Source organism: Stenella coeruleoalba (genome assembly GCF_951394435.1).
Source record: "Stenella coeruleoalba genome assembly, chromosome: 8".
NCBI lineage: Eukaryota > Metazoa > Chordata > Mammalia > Artiodactyla > Delphinidae > Stenella > Stenella coeruleoalba.
The window spans coordinates 13647368-13672012 of record NC_137154.1 but is presented as its reverse complement, the minus strand read 5'-3'; the positions used below and the strand labels follow the sequence as shown (position 1 = coordinate 13672012).

Sequence of the window (24645 nt, the reverse complement as noted above, 5' to 3'; positions counted from 1 at the left end):
TTTTGTACTCCTGACAGTGCCTAGCACAGTGCTAGAAAAAATATATAATTCAACAAATACTTATTAACTGGGTAACTCTCTAAAGCATTCTCCCAAAATAACAAGTACATTATGTGCACAATCCATATTCCCACCCTTGCTAGAAGCTTATGTCAGAGAAACTTCAGATGCTTCAACAGAGGATGTAATGCACAGCAATATGCTGTTTGGATCCAACAAGCATATTCTGGGAGTTGGTGATTATGCTAGATTTGACCTTTACAGAATTACAGAAAGAAGTCCCTAATAAATCAAGATAGATGCGCACACAGCCATACACGGAACATGTGGTGGGCGATCAACTACACCCACTCTGTTTCTTCCATGAAAGAGTTGCCTGGGATGCCAATCCAAGTATGGAGAGGCCTTCCTTCTATGAATTTCTTCTTCTCCACCTCGAGGTGAATGTCCATCTGGAAGATCTACTCAAAGAATCTTAACTAAGCAACTAACTTGCTGTCCAAAAAATATATATCGCTAAAAAACAAAAAAACTTTTTCTTGACATATATACGTACTATTTTCTTTTCCTTTTGTCAAGTTGCAGTGTTCCAAAAGATATGGTTTCAGAATTTGTCCAAAGCAACACAATCAAAGACCCAATACACTAATCTGTCCTAAGCAGGGTTCTCTTTTACTACTTTTTCCTAGTCTCTCTGGGACATTTTGTTGTTTCACAATAACCAGTCCTGCACATACAATCCTTGGAGAAGGCCAAAAAAGCAGAGCAGAGGAAGTCAACGGTTTTACCTCCTCATGCCTCTCTAACCTCATCTACAACTCTCCTCCAAGGCTAACGTCACATGAGCTTAGCCAGAAAAGGAGCAAGCCGAGTCACCTGACTCATACTGCCAGGCCTTATCCTCTTTCCGCCACCACAGCAAGATTTTCCAAGAAGATGCAATGGAAGCTAGGGAAATCAGAACCAGATGCATGATGCATGGATCCCAGACACTCCAGATCCAGCCACAACACCCACAGGACTGAAGGAAGAGATATCAGGAGGAAAGTAAGGGATACAGGAGAAGACAGGAAAGCATCTGCTCACCTCCTGAGTGAATCTTCCTCGGAGCTTTCCTCAGCCATATCCTGATGTAAGGCCTCCTGCGACACAGTTCCAGATCTGCTGGACTGGGTGTAAATTCGTTCCCAGTGGCCTGTCTCCTGGTTGAAGGCCACCCCCACAGTCCTCTCCTCCTGTGGGCTAGCAGAGCTGCTCAACTCCAGCCTGCTGGAGCTCGGCGTTTGGCCCTCAGTCCGCTCGAGAGGTGGCAACTGGCTGCCACTCGAGGGCATGCCCTCAAAGGTACTGGGGACCTGCCAGGAGGAGCTGGCTTCACCAGAGGAGTAGTTAGGTGCACTTCTTTCCCAGCGCAGGGTATCATTGTTGAAGGTCAGGAGATTGTGGCAAGCGCGGCAGCGATTCAGGTGGCCGCGGGACAGGTTGGAGTTGTTCTCGCTGCTGTGTGGGGTGGGCTGGTGGGAGGGGCCTGGCCTCTCAGATTCAATGTTATTGTTGAGCATTTCCTGGGCCTGTTGGGCCTGGGGCGCTTCCCCACTCAGGCTCTGGTCCAGCTCCTGAAGCCGGTCATACTCCAAAAAGAAGCGTCTCAGGTCACATTGAAGCTCATGGCGAATGCTGCCCGAGTTGTTTTGGCTGGAGCCATTCCCTCCATCTGACTCAGCTGCCAACCCTGAAGCTGGAAAACCCCTCCCTTCTGTGGCTGAAGTGTACACAGATGCTTGAGAGCCACCTTCCTGCTGTCTCAGCACAGACAGCAAACTCACCGAAGAGGCACTGGTCCTGGGCGGGGGCATGGATTCCGCCTCAGAGCGGGAGTTCAGACTGAGCACTGTCCGGGTCCACTCAGATCCTGTCAGCCCGGGAGCGATTTCTCGGTGATACCTAGAAGGGTGGCTAGACAGAGGGCCTCCCAAAGAGCGACGGGTGGGACCCAGACTGAGGTTGCGGAGCGTGTTGCCGGCAGTGCTGCTCTGGACTGTACTGAAGGCAGACGGCCGGTTCAGGAGGCCCTGGTCCTGCTGCGCTGATGAGGCCTGCTCCGGGGGATGGAAGGGCTCGGTCTGTACAAAAGAAAAGGAAGGGGTAGTAGCCCTGGCAGGAGCAGGGGGTACACTGTCCTGGTGTGGCAAGAGGGAAGGAACTCGAGTGCCAGAGCAGCGGCTGCAAAGGCACAGGATCCCAAGGTGCTGGCAGCACTCGGCTGTGGGGTAACTGACCCGCTGTCGGAGCCGGATGTAAGCGGAAGTCCTGGGACGCTCCGTGGAGGGCTGAGGGGGAGGCGGTGGGGGTGAGGGGGTGGCAGAATCTTGCACTGTGCTTTGCTCTCCCACCTGGATGCCAGAGGAGCGGGAGGACAGCATGTGCAGGAAATTGTGGAGGAGAGGCGTCCGGCGCACTGGCTGTGACTGCAGGAGGGCACGCTGACGGTAATGCGATAATTCTGTTCCGTCTATGGGGATCTCTGGTTCGTCATCACCCTGCAACGTGGACCAAGGTGGGGCGGGGGCAGAGCCAGGTAGTTAGGTAGAACTTGCCGGTAAATCAAGAAAAACTACTGATAATCATCCAAGGAAAACCTTTCTAGAGAGGCAACAACTCCATCCTTGAAGTACTGAGAACTAACTGGTTCCAGATTCAGAATCATCATATGGTATTAAATTATTCACTTCCAATTAGCAACACTTCTGAACGAGTACAGCTGGCAAACCAACTCTGTTACAAAAGGCATTTCCATGACATGGAGGCAGTAAGGGGAAGCAAAATGTCAACCAGCCAGAGGCACATGAATGACAAGTTATCCAACACGGCCTGGTTACTTCTACTGGGACGATCACTCAGGGGTTTCAGAATGGACTCCCCTGTCACGATATGGCTATAACTTTGAGTACAGTCTGAAGCTAGTTTTGAATCTTGACTGGAAAGCAACACCTGGACATTGAAAACTGAAGTCCAATATAATCAGAATTAGAGCACTAGTTGAGAAAATAACCCACAGTTTAGACAGAGTTGAAACTGCTGACTAACTTACCTGCTGATTAGAGGGGTTAACAATTGCTGTGAGTAAGTAGTGTCCAAGAGGATCAAATCTCACCAGACTGAAAGCACAGAAGAAAGGGACAGAGACACAGAGAGAAAAATTATGTTAACCAAGAAGAGGAAACCTGTGAGAAAACGTCTGGAAATCATTACTGACAATTGTGGGATCACCGAGGTATCCACTTAATGCTACAGATTTCCAAAACTTTCAAACAGATTAAAGTAATAAAGCTCAATACTTCTCCTTACGTCCTCACACTTGCCAGAATAAGGTAATACGTATCGCAAAAATAATTTCAAAAAACACCCGGGCTTCCATCCCAGGAAGCAGCTAGCTACGTTAAGCACACAGCTGCTCATGTCTAAGAGCCCATCATAATAGTAAAGCAGAGAATGCTCCCATACTCTGCCACAGGTTCAGATCTCCCCTCACACAGCAGCTACACTGGCAAGAAGCATGAGTGCTGGTGACAAGGAACAGTCTCAGCATCAAGTGACATAGCTGAGGCTAGAAAATTAGCTAATATCCAACTGCGATACCAAGAGGACCAAAGGAAAACAATGCATCAACTATAATTCAGGGACTATGTGCGCGCTGATTTTGAAAGCTAAATATGTAAATATCTACTAGCAGATTGGATACATATCTACACCTCCACTTTCCATTTCCAGAAAACCAGGGATGAGCAACTTAGCCACCAAGCTACCCACCACCTGAATACCTTTCAGGATTATTAAAAAAAAAAAAAAAGCTTTATACCAAACCAGATAGCTTTGAACCTAAAAAAGATTCTAACAGCCATAGTCTACAGAGACCAGAAGATGAGGCCAATATGGAACAGCTGAAATGAACAATATGAACTGCTTCCTAGCTGATTAGCCAGATGCTTAAAAAGCAGGAAGAGCCATAGGGATAACACCCTGCCCTGAGCAGGGATAATACGGAGATAATAATCTGTCTCCTGAGGTGAAAGCACGGGTGAATGCTCTCTGCCATGTTAATCCTACGCCAGACATTGCTGGTGGGCAGAGCACTCACCGGACCCGTTCCATCTCACTAGCTGTCTTCACCACAGCAAAGGGCTCCCGTCGACTCCAATCCCAGAAGTGGATCTCATTGGCAGTAGCAATCAGCAGGAGCTGAGCCGTAGGGTGGAAAGCCAGGGAGGCAATGGCATTGTTGCTATCTGTGAACCAGCTTTCACTGCCACCCTATGAATGAACAAATCCCAGACATTCTTAGGTTACAAGCTGCCAGCAGACTGAGATGTCAAGTTCAAAAAAAAAAAAAAGGGTCCATTTAACATAAAACGACTACTTGTAGGGCCTACTTTAAGTATGTCCTCTGAAAACGACGTACAAAACCAGTGATCTGGCAGTGTCACAACTTTATCAGAAAAACATTACTGTCAGCTCAGTTTTGTCATTTACAATCCATAAGCAATGAGCACCCGCACAGCTCCTGTTTCTGTAGCCTCTGAAAACTCAAGCTTGGTGCATGACATGGTGCACAACAACCCATTAGCCAGTCACCAGGACAAGGAGCACGTTGCTTTGATGATCATCATCAGAATACAGCACAATCCTTGATCTAAAACAAGAGAAATCCATCCTGAAGACGTCTTAGAGTGTCCTGTACTATGTCACAATGGGCAGACAGTTAAATAGGGTGTCATCTTAGAACGGAGGGCTGTCGGCTAGACTCCCTATCAGTAAGTAGGCAATGATTACTGAGTAAGTACTCAGATATAGTCCTAAGAACCTGGCTAGTCTCTCCTCCAGAGTTAAGAACCCAAGGGTAAACAAGTCTCTGCATTTAGAATACCAAAGAAAAGGAAACACTTACGTGTAAATCCCAAATCCTAACCTCCCCATCTAGGCAGCCAGAAGCAATAAGGCCTGAGATGGTGGGATGAAAAGTGACACACCATGGAGTGCGGCGGTGTCCAATCAGAGAGTGAACACACTTGCCTGTCTTCACCTCCGTGATATAGATATTATGGTTTACATGGGTGGAGGCCAAGAGAGTCCTAGGGAATCAAAGAGGAGGAAGTAAATGTGAAGCATGTGGGAGGGTAACAAACTTTATCAGCTTTGGACAAAAATGAAAATTGATACTTATTCCCCATCCCAACATGATAAATACTACGACTTGGGCATTACAAACAACAGAAACATTCTCATCTTTAAAAGCTTTCGGCTTCTCCATTCTGTCCCCAGAAGACACATAACCCCTTCAGAGAATATTCTTTCCAGCAGGGAAAACTATCACACTATTGGTGGCCTATATCACACAGGCAAAGGATTCTTACTGAGAAACTTTCCAAGTTCTGATCCTCGACGTTCATAGATTCCTTTGCTTATTCCCATTATTTTTATGGTTAGCACTGCTCATCTACTTTCTTTCCCTTTCTGATAACACTGGCAAAGCTCTGTTCATTCAGTGCTTCAAAGAGCCTTTAGGGGGCTTCCCTGGTGGCGCAGTGGTTAAGAATTCGCCTGCCAATGCAGGGGACATGGGTTCAAGCCCTGGTCCAGGAAGATCCCACATGCCACGGAGCAACTAAGCCCATGTGCCACAACTACTGAGTCTGCGCTCTAGAGCCCACGAGCCATAACTACTGAAGCCCGCGCGCCTAGAGCCCGTGTTCTGCAACGAGAGAAGCCACCTCAATGAGAAGCCTGCGCACCGTAACCAAGAGTAGCCCCCGCTCGCCACAACTAGAGAAAGTCCGCGCGCAGCAAAGAAGACCCAACACAGACAAAAATAAATAAATAAATTTAAAAAAAAAAAAAAAAAGAGCCTTTAGGGATTTGTCTTGGAAGATCAAGCTAGGCCAAATACACAGAAAGCAATGCTGTCACAAGTCTCAGGTAAAGTTTAGGTAAGGACTTGGTGGTACCTGTCTGGGCTGAAGGCCAATAAAAAGGTAGAGCGTGGACTATCCGGCAGTTCTACTCTCTGAGAAATAAACAAACAAAAGTTAAAATACATTATTTATAAACTATGGCTCACTCTATCTCAAAAGCACCAAACCATTCTAGACTAGTATTTACAGTGTAAGCTTAAAAACTGGAGACAATGATCAAGCTACAAATTGAGAGAGATAAATCTAAATTACCTTCAGGAAAAATATCTAGCTCTAAAGAAAAATGATATTTCTAGCCCATTATGCTTCCAAATTTATTAAAACCTCCCCCCACAAAAAACCAAGTTAGATATATCAATTCTCCTACACAAAATAAATTATACCCCAACTCTGTCATTAACCCATTCTAAGGCCCCATTCTACTGTCACCCCTACAACTCCTATGTGAAAAACACCCATTTTTCTCACCTTGCCCTCCCATTTCATCCACCGGGTTTTATCTTCCACCAGCTCCTGCAGAAGTCGCTGAGCTCCAAAGGTCCGAGTGCCCCGTTCTCGCCCCCAGAGTATCCGGACAGCATTCTTCTCTGGAACAACCTTCATGGTCCTCAGTAGCCACTGTCACACCAGGCCCGGGAAGAGAAGGAGCGAGCAATAGCTCTACACGCTGAAGCAGCTAAAATGAGGCCATTCAGGTCCTTGTAAGTTGCCTTCATGGAAATCTAAGGTATAGACATTAATGTCAAAGAACATCTATTCTGCAGTCAGAGAAGGTTCCCACTGCAAATATGATTCTAGCTCAAAGAGGAAAGTACTGTTCTTTTCATATTTAACGACATCTTCTCAGAAAACACCCTTCTCCCAGAACTTTTCTTCCAAGAATATTTCATCCTTAAATTCCTCCCATATCCTCCATAGCTCAGCCTTATATCTAAAGAAGAGACCATTGTCTAAAGGAGTTATTCTTTTTATCAGGCAGTAAAAACTCTTTTACTAACCAAAAGGTCTAAAACCCTGTCAAAAAAAAAACAAATCACAACACAATATCTGCACTCTGGGGACTTCCCTGGCAGTCCAGTGGTTAGGACTCCGTGCTTCCAATGCAGGGGTCACAGGGTCAATCCCTGGTCCGGGAATTAAAATCCTGCATGGCACACAGCACAGCCTAAAAAAAAAAAAATCTGCACTCCCCGCTCTGTGCCAAGCTGCTTCCCTAGTTGCTAGTAGTCCTCCTTATCACTTGGGCAGCCTCCAAACTAAAGGACACGTAACCGATTTTAAAAGGCTATTACTTAAGGTATGGTTCTTATGCAGCAGCTTCAATTCTATCTCCTACCTAAAAGCAAGTGCACAGAATCACTTAGAGGTACCTTTCTCATTCTCCTTTTCTCTTCCCCACTCAAGTTCCAGAATAGAGGACAGAGGAAAGAGAAGAAAAAATTTCAATTCCTTTTTCTCATCCACTGCAAGCCTTAACTGTATAAAACTGTCACAAAATAAACACAAATTCTACTAAAATGTCAAATAGCAGCAAAATATACACATGTGCAACAATTAAAGAATTGTGGTCCCTCCAAACAATGGAATATGCAGCCCAATGAAATGACATTTGAAAAGAATACGTATATAAACCTCATTCATTGCAACACTGTTTCTTCAACTATATTTTGAAAAAATTCAAATATACAGAAAAGTTGAAAACAGTAGAATAAATACCAACTACTCACCACTTAGACTCAAGAATTGCTAATATATTGTCAAATTTGCCTCATTTATCTCTATGGATAGAGATATATAAGGGTTGTTTTAATTTTCCTGCGAACCATTTCAGCAGGCATTGAGATACTCTAATCCTATATACCTCACTGTGCATCTAAGAATGAAGACATGTAACTTCATAACCACAATACCATTATCACACGCATTATCATTTGTGCCTTTAATACACCAAATACACCAAAAAGTGTCTTAAAAAAAAATCCAGGGCTTCCCTGGTGGCGCAGTGGTTGAGAGTCCGCCTGCCGATGCAGGGGACACGGGTTCGTGCCCCGGTCCGCGAAGATCCCACATGCCGTGGAGCGGCTGGGCCCGTGAGCCATGGCCGCCGAGCCTGCGCGTCCAGAGCCTGTGCTCCACAACGGGAGAGGCCACAACGGTGAGAGGCCCGTGTACCGCAAAAAAAAAAAAAAAAAAAATCCAGAACCCAATCAAGGTTCAAGCAACGAATTTGGATGTTATGTCTCTTTAGTCTCTTTTACTCTAGAATGGCCTCCAAGTTTTATTTTGGTTGGTTCTGTTTATGCTTGTTTGGTTGTTTACAACACAAGCTTTTTAAAAAGACCAGGAGAGTTGACTTGTTGACTTGCAGTTGACAGTTACATCCTAGTTTTGTCTGATTATTTCCTCACAGTGCCATTTAACTTGCATCTCTATCCCTAATACTTCCTGTAAACACTGACTAGATTTAGGTTAAGAGGCTTGGGCAAAAATGCTTCTCAGGTGATGCTGCCTATGTACCTCATCTCATAATGCAGCACATCATATTCTCAGACTGTTCCATTTAGTGAGACCTGGTAAATTACATGATCATCTGGCAAAACATGATCACTTGGTTGAGTCTGTAACAGCCAGAGCTCTCTTTATAAAGGTATATTTCCCCCTTTACAACTACTGATCTGTGGCTAACGTTCGGCACCATGTGAATATGCTGTTCCTCTTCAACCTTTTGCTTAATCATTTAGCAGTCACTGATGATTCCTTTTTAAATTATTTCATTTGGGGGCTGGAATACGTTGATTTTCCAATTCCATCATTATTTCTACATTTATTAGCTGGCATTCTTCTGGAAAGAACTTTCCCTTAATAACTGAAGCAGAGTAAATGCTTAATTTTTTTCCCTTTAATTACTACTTCTTATTGTTTGTAATAGCAAAAATTGGGCACAACCCAAGTCTCTAAAGGGGACTAAATGACTAATCTACCGTAAGGAAAATTCTATGGGTACTAACAGCAAGAGATCTCCAAGATACATTGTTCAGAGGAGGAAAAAGCAAGGAGCAAAACAACATATATAGTAAGGCTAACTTTTGAAAAAGAGGAGAAATTAATGGTCACTTATTAGGAACTGAAGGGACAAGGTAAATGGAGACAAAGACAGAAGCTAGACTTCTCAGTGTTTTTGTTTTATGTCATTTTTATTTTTGAAATTACCTATTCAAAATTTATTTTTAAAATATTTAATAATGTGAAAAAATACATGTTACGTGAAAAAAGCAGAATAGAAAATTATATATACAGTATGATCCAAATTTTATTTTTTTTTAATCTTTACGAATAATGATAGAGGCACTTCCCTGGTGGCACAGCGATTAATAATCCACCTGCCAATGCAGGGGACACGGGTTCAAGCCCTGGTTTGGGAAGATCCAACATGCTGCGGAGCAACCAAGCCCATGTGTCACAACTACTGAGTCTGCGCTCTAGAGCCCGTGAGCCACAACTACTGAGCCCACATGCCACAACTACTGAAGCCCGTGCGCCTAGAGCCCATGCTCCACAACAAGAGAAGCCACCGCAATGAGAAGCCCACACACCACAACGAAGAGTAGCCCCCACTCACCGCAACTAGAGAAAGCCCACGCGCAGCAACGAAGACCCAATGCAGCCAAAAATAAATAAATAAAATTTTTAAAATCATAAAAAAAAACAATGACAGAAGAGAAATATAAAAAGTTTTAACCATGGTTCTCTTTGGGTGGCAGAATTATAGGTGACAATCAACAGAAAAGGCAGTGTTCTTTTCATTTTTTTAATTTAAGAAGTAATAAATGCTTATTGTAAAAAGTCAAACAATAATCAGCTCTTTACACTTCACGAAAGGCTGCAATCTAAAAAGTACACAACTAGATGCATCCAAATACAGAAGGAAAAATACTTATCGCCTATGCTGAAATGAGTTTTCTCCCTGAATGTTAAAATTTAAAAAGCGAGAAAGATTCTACAGAAAAACATAATTCCAAGTTCCTAGTCGCATACAGCACAAAGTTCCCTAAGGATTGATTGAGGAACACTCTAGCCTGTATCCTTGTAGTACAGCTCTCATCCCCCAGTAGCTACAATATAAATACTATGTACACAATGAATATGTCAACACAGTGCAGGCCAACCTCCTGCATAAACTAAGGATGAACTAACTGGAAAGAAATAATCTCCTTGGTGACCCTGATAACTCATGGTTTAAAGACCAAAAGTCTGGAAGTGAAACTGCCACAAATCTGAAATACAGTTCCCATCCATTCACCTTAAACCTTAACTGAGCTTATAATTTTTTTAGAGCCAATCATTCTTTTACCTAATATAGAGAATTTCAGCAGAAATGAGTTTTGAGGGTTCCTTGCCCTATAGTGCAACATTAAAAGTACTTTTAAACCATTTATAATCTTATAACATGTGGTGAACACAGCAGCAGTCCAATTCCTAAAAAAAAGTCTGACCTTCTGACATCGTGTAACTCAAGAGGAAGAAAATATAGGTCACAAACATTGGATGATTCAGAAAACTGTGATGCAGTCTGAAGTTCCTACAGGAATCAGAAAGACGAGGGAAGAGCTGCTACAAATACCAGTTATCAAGAAAATTCAAAAACTAAAGCTCAGGATTACTGAAGAGCTTGTCTACCAATTCCCAGAGACCTAAACACACCAACAGTTCAAACAAGAGAAAGTCTGACTGATGGCAAGAAGTCAAAGGAACTAAAACAACTGCACAGTCTCTCTTTTGTCTGAAGAAAAAATATTTGCTCTGTTTCTTTAAAAGGATAAGGGGCCTTCTCCTGATACACTCCTTACAGCCACCTGAGAAGAAATTTCACTTTGTTCTCCATAAAGAACAAAAGGAGCTAAATCAAACTGCAGTCAGGCAGGCCTGTTGCTGAGGAGGAAGTGCCAGTCAAGTGTGTTTTTCATTTCTCTTTTTAAAAAGGAGGAAGAAACAAGTTTCCCAATCTGTCCCTTAAACCAGGTCGGGACAAAGGGTGCCAAGAAGAGTCTTTGTGATACCATTTCACAGGCCCCCGGAATCAATCCTCAATCACCAAAAGCCTCGTGCACGTACAACCAAAAGGGCACGACTGGGATATGTACATAACACAAATATTATTTGTTATTCCACCCCATTTCTAACCACCACCCCCCATAATATGATGATCACTCTAAAGAGATGGGAAGATAACCACCTTGGAAGGTTTTCTCTGCTTAATTCTAGGACAAAATTATATTTAACGAGCACTAATAAAAGTCACCTAGAGATTATGCACAGCCCAGTGGAAACTAAAGTCAGACTTACAGGTTCTCCTTGCAATTTGATCACCTTATGCTAGCAATTTCACTCCAGCTTCAAGCAATATGACTTTGGACAAGTTATTTAACCTCTTTGAGACTTTTCTGCCCCCTTTGTAAATAGGAATTGCAATATCTGCCTCATCAAGTTGTTGTGAGGCTCCAATAAGAAAAGTGTGGTGGAGCATTAAGACCACTGCTGTTATTGTTGTCATTATTATTGAATCCTCTTTGGGGTTCACCACGGTTTCCCTCACCAAACAATATGGCCAATTAAAACCTCTGAGACCTGAGATGCCACGATTTCCAAGAGTAGCAGATTCCTAAGAAACATTTCAAAGGCTGTTACCAGACAACAAAATAAAAAGTACTCAGGGAAAGTACCGCACTCATTTGTGTAGCAAAAATAATTAAATGAGATTTGGGCTACCTCTACATAAAAAGTGAATTAAAAAACAGAACCAACAACTTAGAGCTATATCTGGAAAACCTGGCTAATAATTCACACCCCAAATCCTCCCTACCAATAGCATTCCAGGGGTATGAATCAGAAAGTTATTAGGCCTGGAAGCACTGTTAAAATGCAGTCCAATGATCTCATTTATTTGAGTAACTGCATCTCTCTTCACTTCACTATGCCCATGTAGGCAAAGTCTAAGAGTCAAATCAGCCATGTAATACCAACATATATCCCAAAATAACATACAGGATTCAACCCAAGGTTAACTCTTTTTTTGTTGTTTTTGCTTTTTCTTTGTTTGGCCGCACTACGTGGCATGCGGGATCTTAGTTCCCCAACCAGGGATCAAACCTGCTCCCCCTGTACTAGAAGCACGGAGTCTTAACTGATAGACCGCCAGGGAAGTCCTGAGGGTTAACTCTTTAAAAGAAAAAAAAAAAAAAACCTTTAAATACTAAACCTAGGATCACCTGCATAAGTAGAGTTCTCCCAACAACTGGAAAATTAACTACAAAATGTCAGGCCTTTAATTAGAGGCCTAAAAGTGGCCCAGTACTCTTTAGAAACTCCATGTGGGTGGAAATACACAGGGTTTTCTACAACTGGCAGCTCGGTTTTCATTAATAGGACTTTCTACAGGGCATTTCAGGACACTTCAAATGACACCATATATGATCCAAGTCCAAAAATGTAAGCACCACAGCAGCAACCATCCCTGCCTCTATATAGCTCTTGCCTGACTCCTAGAGTAGACTGAACTTGGAGGGGAGCAGGGAATTTGGGGCAAAGCATCACAAATCTAGAACTGTTATCAGGTAACAAACTCTGAAAGCAAACACACCTGGAAGCATAAGAACTTCAACTATTACCTGAGTGGTGTATCTACTGTATGCAGAGTACTAAGGGATATCCTAGGATATACCAAACTGCTAATTGTGGTTTAAGTCCAGATAGAGAAACTTTAAGTAATGTTTGTTTAATTTTTTCATCCATAATTTCTAAATAAGAGATAGTATAGTATAGTGATATATGGGTCCTGAAATCAGACTGGCAATTGAATCCCAGCTCTGTCATTTTCTTGGTACATGAAGGTTTCTTGGTACATGAAGGTTTCTTGGAACAGTTACTTAACCTCCCTGTACTCCAGTTTCATCATTGTAAAAGATAGTATGTATATGATAGGATTACCACAGGGATTAAAAGACTTACCAAATGAAAAGTGCTTGCTACTATATAATTCCAGTGCTTGTACCAAAATAATACCTTCATTCTATAATGAAGAATTACAGAATCTAATGAGAAAAAAATATTTAAGGCCACAAAGTCCTATAAACAATCAGACTAATTAAAGACAAATTCTTCTAGGCAAAATGAGACTGTCCACTGCAAAGGTCTCCAAACCATTTCATATAAAAAAAAAAAAAATCTTACCACTGTAACCTTTAAAAAAATAATAAAATCTCGAGATAATGGTTAAAATAATAATAACTAACACTTTCATAATCCTTTTCATTCCCATTGTTCTTAGCACTTTACATAAAGTAACTCATTTACAATCCTCAGGTACATAAGGCCCTAAGAGAACAAGTCACACTGTCGGTGCTGGATTCAGAATCCAAACCCAGGCAGTCTGGCTCCAGAGTCTACATACTTCATTACAACAGAAAACTCCCTAATGCCTGAGATAAATTCTCCTATGTGGTCTCTCCCCTATTTCATGTACTAGTCTCACATGTATTAGGCCTCAATCAATGTTTCACTGTCTTACCATATCAACTGGATATCAGCTTGCTTTCTATTTTTAATGTTCATTTCCTCAAAGGTCAAGAAATTAAAGAATGATGCTGAGGGGAATTCCCTGGCAGTCCAGTGGTTAGGACCCTGCGCTTTCACTGCCAAGGGCATGGGTTCAATCCCTGGTGGGGGATCTAAGATCCCACAAGCCCCACGGTGCGGCCAGAAAAAAAAAATGCTGAGGAAAAATGAAAAAAATTCTCATTCCTTCCTTTACAGCAACTTATTTACATAGTTTTTGCGAGAAAAGGGGACTTCAAAACCTTTGACCATAAATACTCTGAATTTGATAAAGTGCCAAATAAGACTATATCATGAAATTCAGCTACTATGTGTTTACCCTACAAACCTACCAACTCCATCCAAATAAAAAAATTACCTATTAGGAAACAGAGATAGATGCCACAGGAATTTACTTTTGTATGGCAACCAGGATAGAACATAAATCTCAAAAAACACGGTCAACAAAGAATGTAACTGAACATACTCTGTCATGTCTGTGCATACCCCTTTGTCAAACATGAAATATGACATCAACACACCTGAGGAAAGAAAAAGGGGAGTCTTCAATGTAGAGCCTCATACCAGCCCTTTCTCATCCACATGGCAGACACATATGCTAGTGACCTCCGTGCATTACTAGAGTTAGGATTCTCCACAACTAACTTAGTCTACCTGTCTGTGATAGGTTCTCTCCAAGGACAGTCTCCATCAATTCCTTCTACCCTACTCCCATGCTGCTCTGCCCATCAAGAGATAAGAACATATTTTTCTCTCCCTGAATCTGGGCTGACCCTGTGACTTGCTCTGACCACAGAATATGGCAGAAGCGATAATGTGCCAGTTCCACGACTGACAGCATCCACTTTCACTCTTGGAAGCCAACCACCAGGCTGCAAGGAAATTCAGGATGTCCCACTGGAGACAGAGACCATATAGAGAGACCTGGATGATAAGACACTACTAGGAGAGGCCACATTGAAGGTGCCAGACCAATGAGTTGAAACCCTGATGCCCTGTCTAACCCAGGCCAGCCACCAGCTGAAAGCAGACAAATGAGTGACCCCAACTGATGCGACACAGGGCAGAAGAACGAACCAGACAAACCCTGCCCAAATTCCTAACCCACAGGATCGTGAGAAACACATCATTGTCTCAAGCCACAAATATGGAGGTGGTGTGATACTGTGATTTATAATAAGAAATACATATTTGGTCTTAGTCCCCATTTTTGGCACAGAGCTCCTAAAACCCTTGAAATTTCTTGAGTGATAGAAGTCTTTTGTCATTCATAAGGAGTCTCTTTTAAACTTATGCTAACAGGTGACTTAGGGAGGTACCCCTAGAAAGCCTCAGGATGGGGCTGGTCACCAGAAAGACCAAGTGATTAGAAGATTGGAACTTTCAGTCTCACCCACTGACCTCTGGGACAGGAAAGGGGATAGATGGGCCTGCAGATTAAGCGCTATAAAAACTATTGAAGGGACTTCCCTGGTAGCGCAGTGGTTGGGACTCCTCGCTCCCAGTGCAGGGGACCCGGGTTCAATCCCTGCTCGGGGAACTAGATACCACATGCATGCCACAACTAAGAGTTTGCATGCCACGACTAAGGAGCCCGCATGCCGCAACTAAGGAGCTGGCGAGCCACAACTAAGGAGCCCACCTCCCGCAACTGAGACCCAGTGCAACCAAATGAGTAAACAAATGGATATAAAAAATACATACACACACACATACATACATACATACATACTACTGTACAAGATCTGATGAGTTTCCAGGCTGGTGAACACATTCACAGCCCAGGAGGGTGATGCACCCCAGTTCCACAGGGACAGAGGCTCCTGTGCTTGGGACTCTTCCAGATCTTGCCCTATGTACTTCTTCATCTGGCTGTTCATCTGAATCCTTTATAATAAACTGGTAAATATAAGTAAATATTTGAGTTCTGTGAGCCACTCTATCAAATTAGTCCAACCCAAAAAGGGGGTTGTGGGAACCTACCACCTATAGCCCATCAATCAGAAGCACAGGTTACAACCTGGACTTGCAATCAGCGTCTAAAGTTGAGGGGGTGCAGTTTTTTGGGACTGAGCCCTTAAACCTGTGGGATCAGATGCTATATCCAGGTAGAGAGCGTCAGAACTGAGTTAAATTTGTCGGACACCTGGTCAGTGTCTGCTGAGAATTGGAGAAATGCTTGCCAGTTTTGGAAAAAAAAAACACACATCAGAGGTGGTTTCTGTACAGCAACAGATAACTAAAACACTACTACCTAATACCCAGTGTACGTAATGCCTTGTTAGGACTCTATCTTCCTCACTAGACTATAAGCTCTGTGAGGGCAAAAATCATGTCTGTCCTAGTCCAGTACCTACTTTAGTGCCTAACATAGAAGAGAATGAATATGTGTGTGTATTTATATCCAACTGTGAGGAAAGCCCAAAACAAACACCAAACTCTCATAAATAGCAACACCTAGGTGAAAAAAAAGTGGTTAGTTATAGGTAGTGCTGTTGGTTCGAGGTCATAAATTCAATTTCTACGAGTCAAATATCTCCAAAAAGAGAAAACTTTGTACCATTAACTAATCTCAACAAGTCATTTCATTATGTACATGTCATTAATCAAGACAAGGCCAGGCAACAGAATATGAACAGGGCAAATCCATCCCTACCACTACTAAGGGGGAGGGGGGGCTAAACCTAAAAAAATACATATACAGAGATGACAGGAGTCTTTTGTACTTTTTATACTCATATAACAATGCTTCTTTATACTCATATTTGAAACACAGCATATTTAGAACAAAATACAGAAGCAGTGGATTTTCTGAGAGCAAGGTTGGGAATATGGGATATTGTATCTTCTGAGCTTGAGAGTGCTGGATATAAAAGTGATGTGATTTAATGGGGAAAGATAAGACTAATAGGTAAGAAGCTTCAATGACTGATTCCTACCACTGAGGTGTTATATAATCTTGAACAAATCACACTCTACATATAAAAACTGAAAGTAATAACACCCTCTCTTTCTACCTTAAAGGAATAATATCCTTGGAGTATCTTACGAGTCGCAAAAAGTTCAAGGCAGGATTACAACTTTTCTAAGTAAAAGCCAAGTTAGGAACAAACAGTAATCAGAATAAACAATAAATGGGACTTCACACAAAGAAGTCCGGCACATGCAGCTCTAAGAGAAAGTGCAAAGGAAACTACAGTGGCTATGAAGCAGAATCAGAGAGTACCTCTAATTAATCACCCGACGAACTAAAAGCAAATAATTGGATGGAATCAAGACCTATACAATCAAAATTATACACAGCCCCTTTATAAGCAGCCAAAGACCAGAAATAAAATGTTAATAGAACCTGCACCTGTACTGTAGACATGCACAGCATTTATGTTCAGAATTATAAATACTCTAAAATACAACTGGTCTGCCTCTAGAAAGTTAGGCTAAGAGACAATAGTGAATCAAGTACCTGTAAAAGGTTGTCAGCCCAAATTTACCAAGAGATAAACAAGCAATGTAACCTCTTTTTCTCATATCTATCTTTTTCTCATACACTCCCCAGGGCGTTTTTTATATATAAACTCTGTGTAAGGAAGACCACTACAGGGTATATCACAAATAAGCTAACAACTTTCCAAAATGCTTTGAACATATAAAACTAAACAATTCTAGTGACTGTTATTATAATGAAGGGGAGAAAAAAACACCAGCTTTTCTGCTATAGATTTTGCTGACTACGGCTTCCTAAAGTAACTCACAATGATATAACCTAATGTCTGCAACATAGTAAAGTTTACGCTCCTATGATCAAAGCTAGAAACAGAAAGCTGTAAGACCCAAATTTGAGACTGACAATCTTCCTTACTCTCACTTACCTCAGAAGAATGAAGAGAAAAGAAACGAAGCTTCACCTGCAAACTCTTCTGGGGAAAACAGTGAGCTGAGAACCCCTGAAAACTCAAGGAAGAACACAGAGGAAACCACTGAACCAAAAAGAAATTGAAGCTCAATTTTTGAGTCTCAAGCTGTCAACAGAATCAGGACCAGGAAGGCTACTGCTAAGTGCACAAAAATGGCAAGAGATTTCCTACTAGCAAGCAAAAAAGAAAGAAAGAAAGAAAAAAGAGTATCTTTTGATGGAAGAAATTTCACAGAAACAAAAACAGCTTAACCCCAGAAATGGGAACTGACCCCAGCTGCCTCAGGCAAACAGGCCTAATGGCTTTGGCAACAACATACCTTTCATCCACCAACAACATTAGGAGGCTGAAGTAGAGCCGATTTCAAATCACGAAGGATCACATCTTTCTGTTTTCTGCGTAGTCTTTGGGAAAAAGAGTCCAGCTCTCCTCCCTGGAGTACCACACTGCCCCCAGTAGTTCCTGGAAACTCCTGGAGCCACAGCAACAGTACTGTAAAAAGCTTTGAGAACATTAAGCCAGGTATCCTCACAAGCCCAGACAGGTAAGATTACTCACCAGACAAATAAGAACATTTAAACCTGGAAGTGGTTAAGAAATTCATCTAGGTTTGCAAGATGAGTCAGTAGGCAAAGCAGGATTTGAATTCAGGCTTTTCCTTCAGATAGTATCAGAGCTTGACTCTCAGTCCTTGGCTCAGCAGATACTGTGTTCAGTGTTCTCCAATGTTAGAGTCAGCCCAGGTCAGGTTCTTGGCTGACTAGAATACGGAAAGGAAAAATTTCCCTCAAGGCTTCAGGAAAAGGAGAAGTCAAATTATTAAATGCAGAGCTCTTATGCTAAAAGGTCCAGATGCCCTTCTACCTTGCCAATCACATTTCTCAGCCAATCAAAATAAGGCACTGGATTTTAAGAACCTACTCATTTTAAGCTCTGACTAGAAGTTGGATGGTATTTTCCCTACTTCCCAAATAAAAAACACTTAAGGGGGACTGGAAAGATGCAGAAGCAATAACAGACAGCCAGCAAGTGTTTACTGAGTATCTATGTACTCAGCACTATTCTAGGCACTGAGGATACTACAGCAAATGAGAAATACCTGCCCTCAAGGAGCTTATGTGATTATTTATGTAATTTAAAAAATGATGACACTTTCAAGTACTGATAAATGTTAGGAAGAAAATATGAAAAGTAATGTTTTTGGGGGGGACAGATTAAAGGAAGGAAATCAACAGTTCAGAATCACTTTCTAGTTTTCTATTACTATGAGCCTGAGAAAATATGAATAACTCAGGAGAAACTTTAAAATATTTTCATACAAACTAATACTATAATAAATATAATCCAACATCACTTCCTATTTTTTTTTTTTTTTTGCGGTATGCGGGCCTCTCACCGCTGTCTCCCGCCGTGGAGCACAGGCTCCGGACGCGCAGGCCCAGCGGCCATGGCTCACGGGCCCAGCCGCTCTGCGGCACACGGGATCCTCCCAGACCGGGGCACGAACCCGCGTCCCCTGCATCGGCAGGCGGACCCCCAACCACTGCGCCACCAGGGAAGCCCTATCACTTCCTATTTTTAAATAAGTATATATAAGACTAAATTTGAAATAGCATTAAAAGAAAGTATTCTTATCTCAAAAGTTACAGCAATCTTAAAGCCTTACAAGTACATGGCAGTAAGATCCCAATATTTATCCAATCATCCACCAACTGATAAAGACAAGCCCAGTGGCAGAGTATAACACATATATTTAAAGCAATACTTTTATCGAACATTCACTGAATATGTGCTACACACCTGACAGTGCTAAGCACTTTTCCACACATCTTATTTACTTCTCACAGCAACACTATGAAGATAAGTACTATCATTATCCCCATTTACAAATCACAAAACTGAGGCTTAGAGAGGTTAAATGATTTGTCCATGTGGAGGAGAGATTCAAAATCAAATCAGATGGGACTTCCCTGGCAGTCTAGTGGTTAAGACTTGACCTCCAATGCAGGGGGAGTGGGTTCGATCCCTGGTCAGGGAGTTAAGATCCCACATGCCTCAGGGCCAAAAAACCAAAACATAAAACAGAAGCAATATTGTAACAAATTCAATAAAGACTTAAGAAAAAAGAAAAAATCAGATGCCAAAGTGCATACTCTAACCACTACTCTATATTGTTTCTACAGAACAAGCACTAAACCTCAGATACAGAAAAAAATCCTTTTCGTGTCCTCACACCTAGGTCAAAATTACAAAGAGTTAATTCAGGAGACAGAAAGAGAAGGAATAAATCTGAATAAATCTGAGTCAGAACACAGTGTTGTAACCTTAGGCAAATTCCACAATACCCATGCCTCAACCTCCCTATCTATAAAGGAGTTAACCACACCAGCACTAACCATTACTTGCCTCCAGGTAGGCTGTGAGTGTAATAAATACACAGATCATCAGTTGAAAGAAACAAGGAAAACTACAGCGTTATTATTATTGCCTTGTTGCTAGAGCAAAACACCAGAAATCAACATAAATAAGTTATGTACACCAAGAATGCAGGGTTTGAATATGTACTTTGAAAGGCAATCATATAAGTTGTTTTACCTCTAATTTTTTTCCTTTTTTTTTTTTTTAATTTAAAAAAGCAATACAGGGACTTCCCTGGTGGTTCAGTGGTAAAGAATTCGTCCTGCAATGCAGGGGACGCGGGTTCGATCTCCAGTCAGTTGGGGAACTAAGATCCCACAGGCCGCAGGGCAACTAAGCCCTCGCGCCAAACTACTGAGCTCGCACACCTCAACGAGATAGCCCACGTGCTGCAAACTACAGAGCCCACGCGCTCTGGTGCCTGCACGCCACAACTACAGAGCCCATGTGCTACAACTAGAGAGAGAAAACCCGCACTCCACAACTAGAGAGAAGCTCTCATGCTGCAACGAAGAGCCCATGCGCCACAATGACCAAAAAGATCCCACATGTCTTAACGAAGGTCCCGCGTGCCGCAACTAAGACCCAATACAGCCAATCAATCAATCAATCAATCAATAAAGTGGGGTGGGGGGAGCAGTACAGGAATTTCCCTGGCGGTCCAGTGGTTAAGACTCCAAGCTCCGAATGCAGGGGGCACGGGCTCAATCCCTGATTGGGGAACCAAGATCCCACATGTGGCACAGCATAGCCAAAAGAAAAAAGCAACATATACCATACATCATTTATCCCAGAGAACGCATGTTTGCACAAAAAAAGGTACACAAATGTCCACAGCATCTCTATCAGTAATAGTCAAGAACTGGGAAAAAACTCAGATGTTCTTCAATGGGCAAGTGATTAAACAAACTGAAGTATATCCAAACCATGGAATACTACTCAGCAATTAAAAAGAAAGGGGCACTGGGACCTCTCTGGTGTTCCAGCGGTTAAGACTCTGCACTCTCAATGCAGGGGGCCCAGGTTCCATCCCTGGTCAGGGAACTAGATCCTGCATGCTGCAACTAAAGACCGACACAGCCAAATAAATAAATAAGTACATAAATATTAAGAAAGAAAAGAAAGGAGCACTATTGATTCATGCAATTTAGATGACTCTACAGGGAATTACACTGATTGAAAAAGGCCAATCCAAAAGGTTACATGCTGGGAATTCCCTGGCGGTCCAGTGTTTCGCACTCAGCACTTTCACTGCCTGGGCTGGGTTCAATCCTTGGTCGGGGAACTAAGATCGCATAACCAGCAGCGCAGGCAAAAAAAAATTTTCTTTAATTAAGAGAAAAAAAAAAAGTTACACACTATATGATTTTATTCACATAACATTCTTTTTTAAAAAATTAATTTTATTTTTGGCTGCGCTGGGTCTTCGTTGCTGCATGTGGGCTTTCTCTTGTTGCAGCGAGCGGGGACTACTCTATTGCAGTGCGTGGGCTTCTCACTGTGGTGGCTTCTCTTGTTGCAGAGCACGGGCTCTAGGCACGTGGGCTTCAGTAGTTGTGGCATGTGGCTCAGTAGTTGTGGCTCCCGGGCTCTAGAGCGCAGGCTCAGTCATTGTGGCGCATGGGCTTAGCTGCTCCGCAGCATGTGGGATCTTCCCGGACAAGGGATCGAACCCATGTCCCCTGCAATGGCCGGCAGATTCTTAACTGCTGCACCACCAGGGAAGTCCCACATAACATTCTTGAAATAACAGGTTGCCAGGGACAGATAGGGCCGGGGGAGTGGGAGATGGGCCATCTTCCCCAGGGGGTATCTTCCCTTGATCATCTGCACAAAAACTTTATTGCAACTTTATCCACTGCACTATCAGATCATTATGATTTGGTGCGGGGGGGAGCAGCAGTGGCTATAAAATGGCATCAGGAGAGATCCTGTGGGATGGAAATGTTCTGTATCTTGACTGTGTCAATGGCAATACCCAGGTTGTGACAGTATTCTATGGTTCTGTAAGATGTTACCATTGGGGGAAACTGGGTAAAGGACACACAGAATCTATGTCACTATTATTTCTTACAACTGCACGTAAACCTACAATAACCTGTAAACAAAAAGTTTAATCAGAAATGAAGGCAACACATGCCTCTTGTAACAAGTAAAACAGTAGTCTGTGGTCAATCTCTTTCCCTACCCATTCCATTCCCTCCCTCTTGAGATAACCATGCAAACTCACTGCTCATACAAACAGGCATGCATTTAATACTTTTTGTTTATTGTATCAAAATGGGATCATACATACTACACATTACCCTGCAGCCTATCTTCTTCACCTATCATCACTATATCATAGAGAGCTAAAAAAAAAAAAAAAATTTAAGTGCCAAGTAGGATGGCAGGTATAGAAAATTTTCTGACTGGGGCAAATCTGACAAATGTTTACCGTGCTAATGTGCCACAGCTGAGCCAGGTGCATTCAGTGAGAGCACAATATACAAATAGCATTCTAAAGAGATCTGCAAAAATGCAAGTTCTTCAGCAGCTCTTTGAGGATCCCATCCCCCTCTCTGCCTCCTCCATGGAACCATCCCGGGGGCCCATGGAAGAAGAAATGCTAAATGATTTCTTTTCAGCAGAAAACTGCAAGGGGGGATAATTCTCCCACATACTGAAGCCATAGCAAACAAACTTCCCTGAAAATGTATTCCTCCTTCAAGCAGAAGTGCAAAATATATTGTTGATAACATTTAAGACATCCATTTGTAAAAAAGCAACTACCACAATTAAGCACTTAATGTTTTATGTACTGTATCTCTAGAGCGCCCTCCTACCCCACTACCATTTTACAGACCAAAACCTGGCATGATGTGAAATTACTTGCCCATGATCAAACAGCCAGCAAGTGGTAAAGCTGGCATTCAAAGGTACAAGTGCTTTTTCCACTTTATCAGGTTTTCCTATAATATCACATGTCAACAGAAGAGATTCAATAAGTGTAATAAGCGTATTTAGGCAGAATCCATTTTCTAAATGTCTGCTGACTTTGATTCAACCTTTTTTTCCATTTAGCATGTCTGGGGGGACTATATTATGTGCCAGGACCTATCATAGGTGACAGTGAAAGAGAGGTAAAAACAACCAAACACAACGCAGAAAAGGCCTCCAACCTCAAAGAGCTTTCAAACTGCAACTGCAATATACTGTAACTATAACTGCCATGTTGATATGTGGCGAGTGTTACCCTCAAGGAAGTACAAAGTGCTGTGGGTTTGAAGAATCCAGCTCTCCTCCCGAAATCAAGTGACATTAGCTTCTTTACAATTGTTCTTAGTTTCAATTCCACTCATATTCTACAAGTCACATATTTCTCTTCGTGATCTCTGGCAAAAGGTCTGCAATGTCCTTCTATACAAAACACTGCCCCAGACATGCTCAATTAGTATGAACAGAAGCTGCCAGCTCAAATCAGCAGAAAGCTCCTTAATGCTGTAATTTTTTGAAATTTTGGCAATGAAAAGAAATTAACCTTTTTGGTGAAATCATGGATGTGCAGAGTTAAAAGTGACTTAGACATCATTTTGAACATAGAGACTTAAAAAGGTAAAAATTCACTTGTCCATTGTTACAAGACTCACTAAGGGCAGCTCTCAGACAAAAGCCCAGGTCTCTCAACTCATTGTATGGAGTTCCTTTCCACTCCTGTTTCTTTCTTTTAAGTCCAGTGAAAAACTTAGTGATGTTCAAGTTTTCTCATTTCATAAATGATAGATGCATTCATGAATCATGTGTAGTTTAAAGATGAACTTTATCAAAAACAGACATGCTAAGCATGATGAGATACATATATACAGAGGTAAAGGACTGCCTATCCTTGATAAGGCAGCTTCAGGCATTTGGGAAGGCAATGTTAATACACTAAAAAATTGCCATCATCAACATCATCATCATCTTAGCAATAGCTAGCATTGGGGGGATACGACTATGAGCCAGGCACTCACAGTATTTACATGATATTTCTTATCCTTACAACAACTCTTGAAAGATAGGTGTTGTATTGTACACTGGTGCACACCAGGTTTGAAGAAGAATCCCCAAATTCCACAGCTACCCAGGGGCTGGGCTAGAATTTAAACTCTAGAGTCCACACTCTTTTCCCACTATCCTATGCTCCCTAGGAACAGAATAACTGCACTGCACATGTGGCTGTGACATCAAGTCACTTCAAACTCTGACATGATTTCCTGATTGGTAGTTATGTAATTAGCCATCTTTTCAATCTTCAGGTTGTCTTAACTAATTTCTTTCATGATTCCACAGTGGTCTTCCATGTTTTCTTCCTTTCCTTTTTTTGTTTTTATAGAAGCAAAACCCTTTTTCCAAATGAAATCTTATGTGAAAACACTAAAATATAAAAGAGATCAAAGTTGAGCTGCTCTGTTTCCTTTTTTTGTTTTTATAGAAGCAAAACCCTTTTTCCAAATGAAATCTTATGTGAAAACACTAAAATATAAAAGAGATCAAAGATGAGCTGCTCTGGTTTAAGCAGAATGGGAGAACCAAAGCTCTTCCTTACTCTCATGGCCATCCCTTAGGCACCTTGAAAGAACACACTAGCTTAATACAGAAGGCTGCCTTTTCCATCTCAGCTTTGCCACTCACCATCTGTATGAGGACCAGTAGACCTCAAAGCACAATTCTGGTAACAGACCTGAGACCCCTCATGCGGGAACACTTTTTCT

At 42.1% G+C, this 24645-nt stretch overlaps 1 protein-coding gene across 9 annotated transcripts in view; it reads right to left on the bottom strand.

Annotated features, from left to right (window-relative positions):
• AMBRA1 (autophagy and beclin 1 regulator 1) overlaps positions 1-24645 on the bottom strand; it is a 175907-nt gene that overhangs the window by 139683 nt on the left and 11579 nt on the right. For 5 of the 9 annotated variants that reach the window (XM_079928471.1, XM_079928476.1, XM_079928472.1 and 2 more), the window contains 6 exons: positions 6438-6691; positions 6003-6061; positions 4946-5129; positions 4139-4311; positions 3092-3158; positions 1087-2540 (listed from right to left, as the gene is read on the bottom strand). In XM_079928471.1, the coding sequence (XP_079784597.1) occupies positions 1087-2540; positions 3092-3158; positions 4139-4311; positions 4946-5129; positions 6003-6061; positions 6438-6572 (2072 nt within the window). In that variant the 5' untranslated portion in view covers positions 6573-6691. Of the gene's footprint in view, positions 1-1086; positions 2541-3091; positions 3159-4138; positions 4312-4945; positions 5130-6002; positions 6062-6437; positions 6692-17813; positions 17834-24645 lie in introns of those variants that run through there. The other 4 variants (XM_079928478.1, XM_079928479.1, XM_079928477.1 and 1 more) reach the window with 3 other exon arrangements.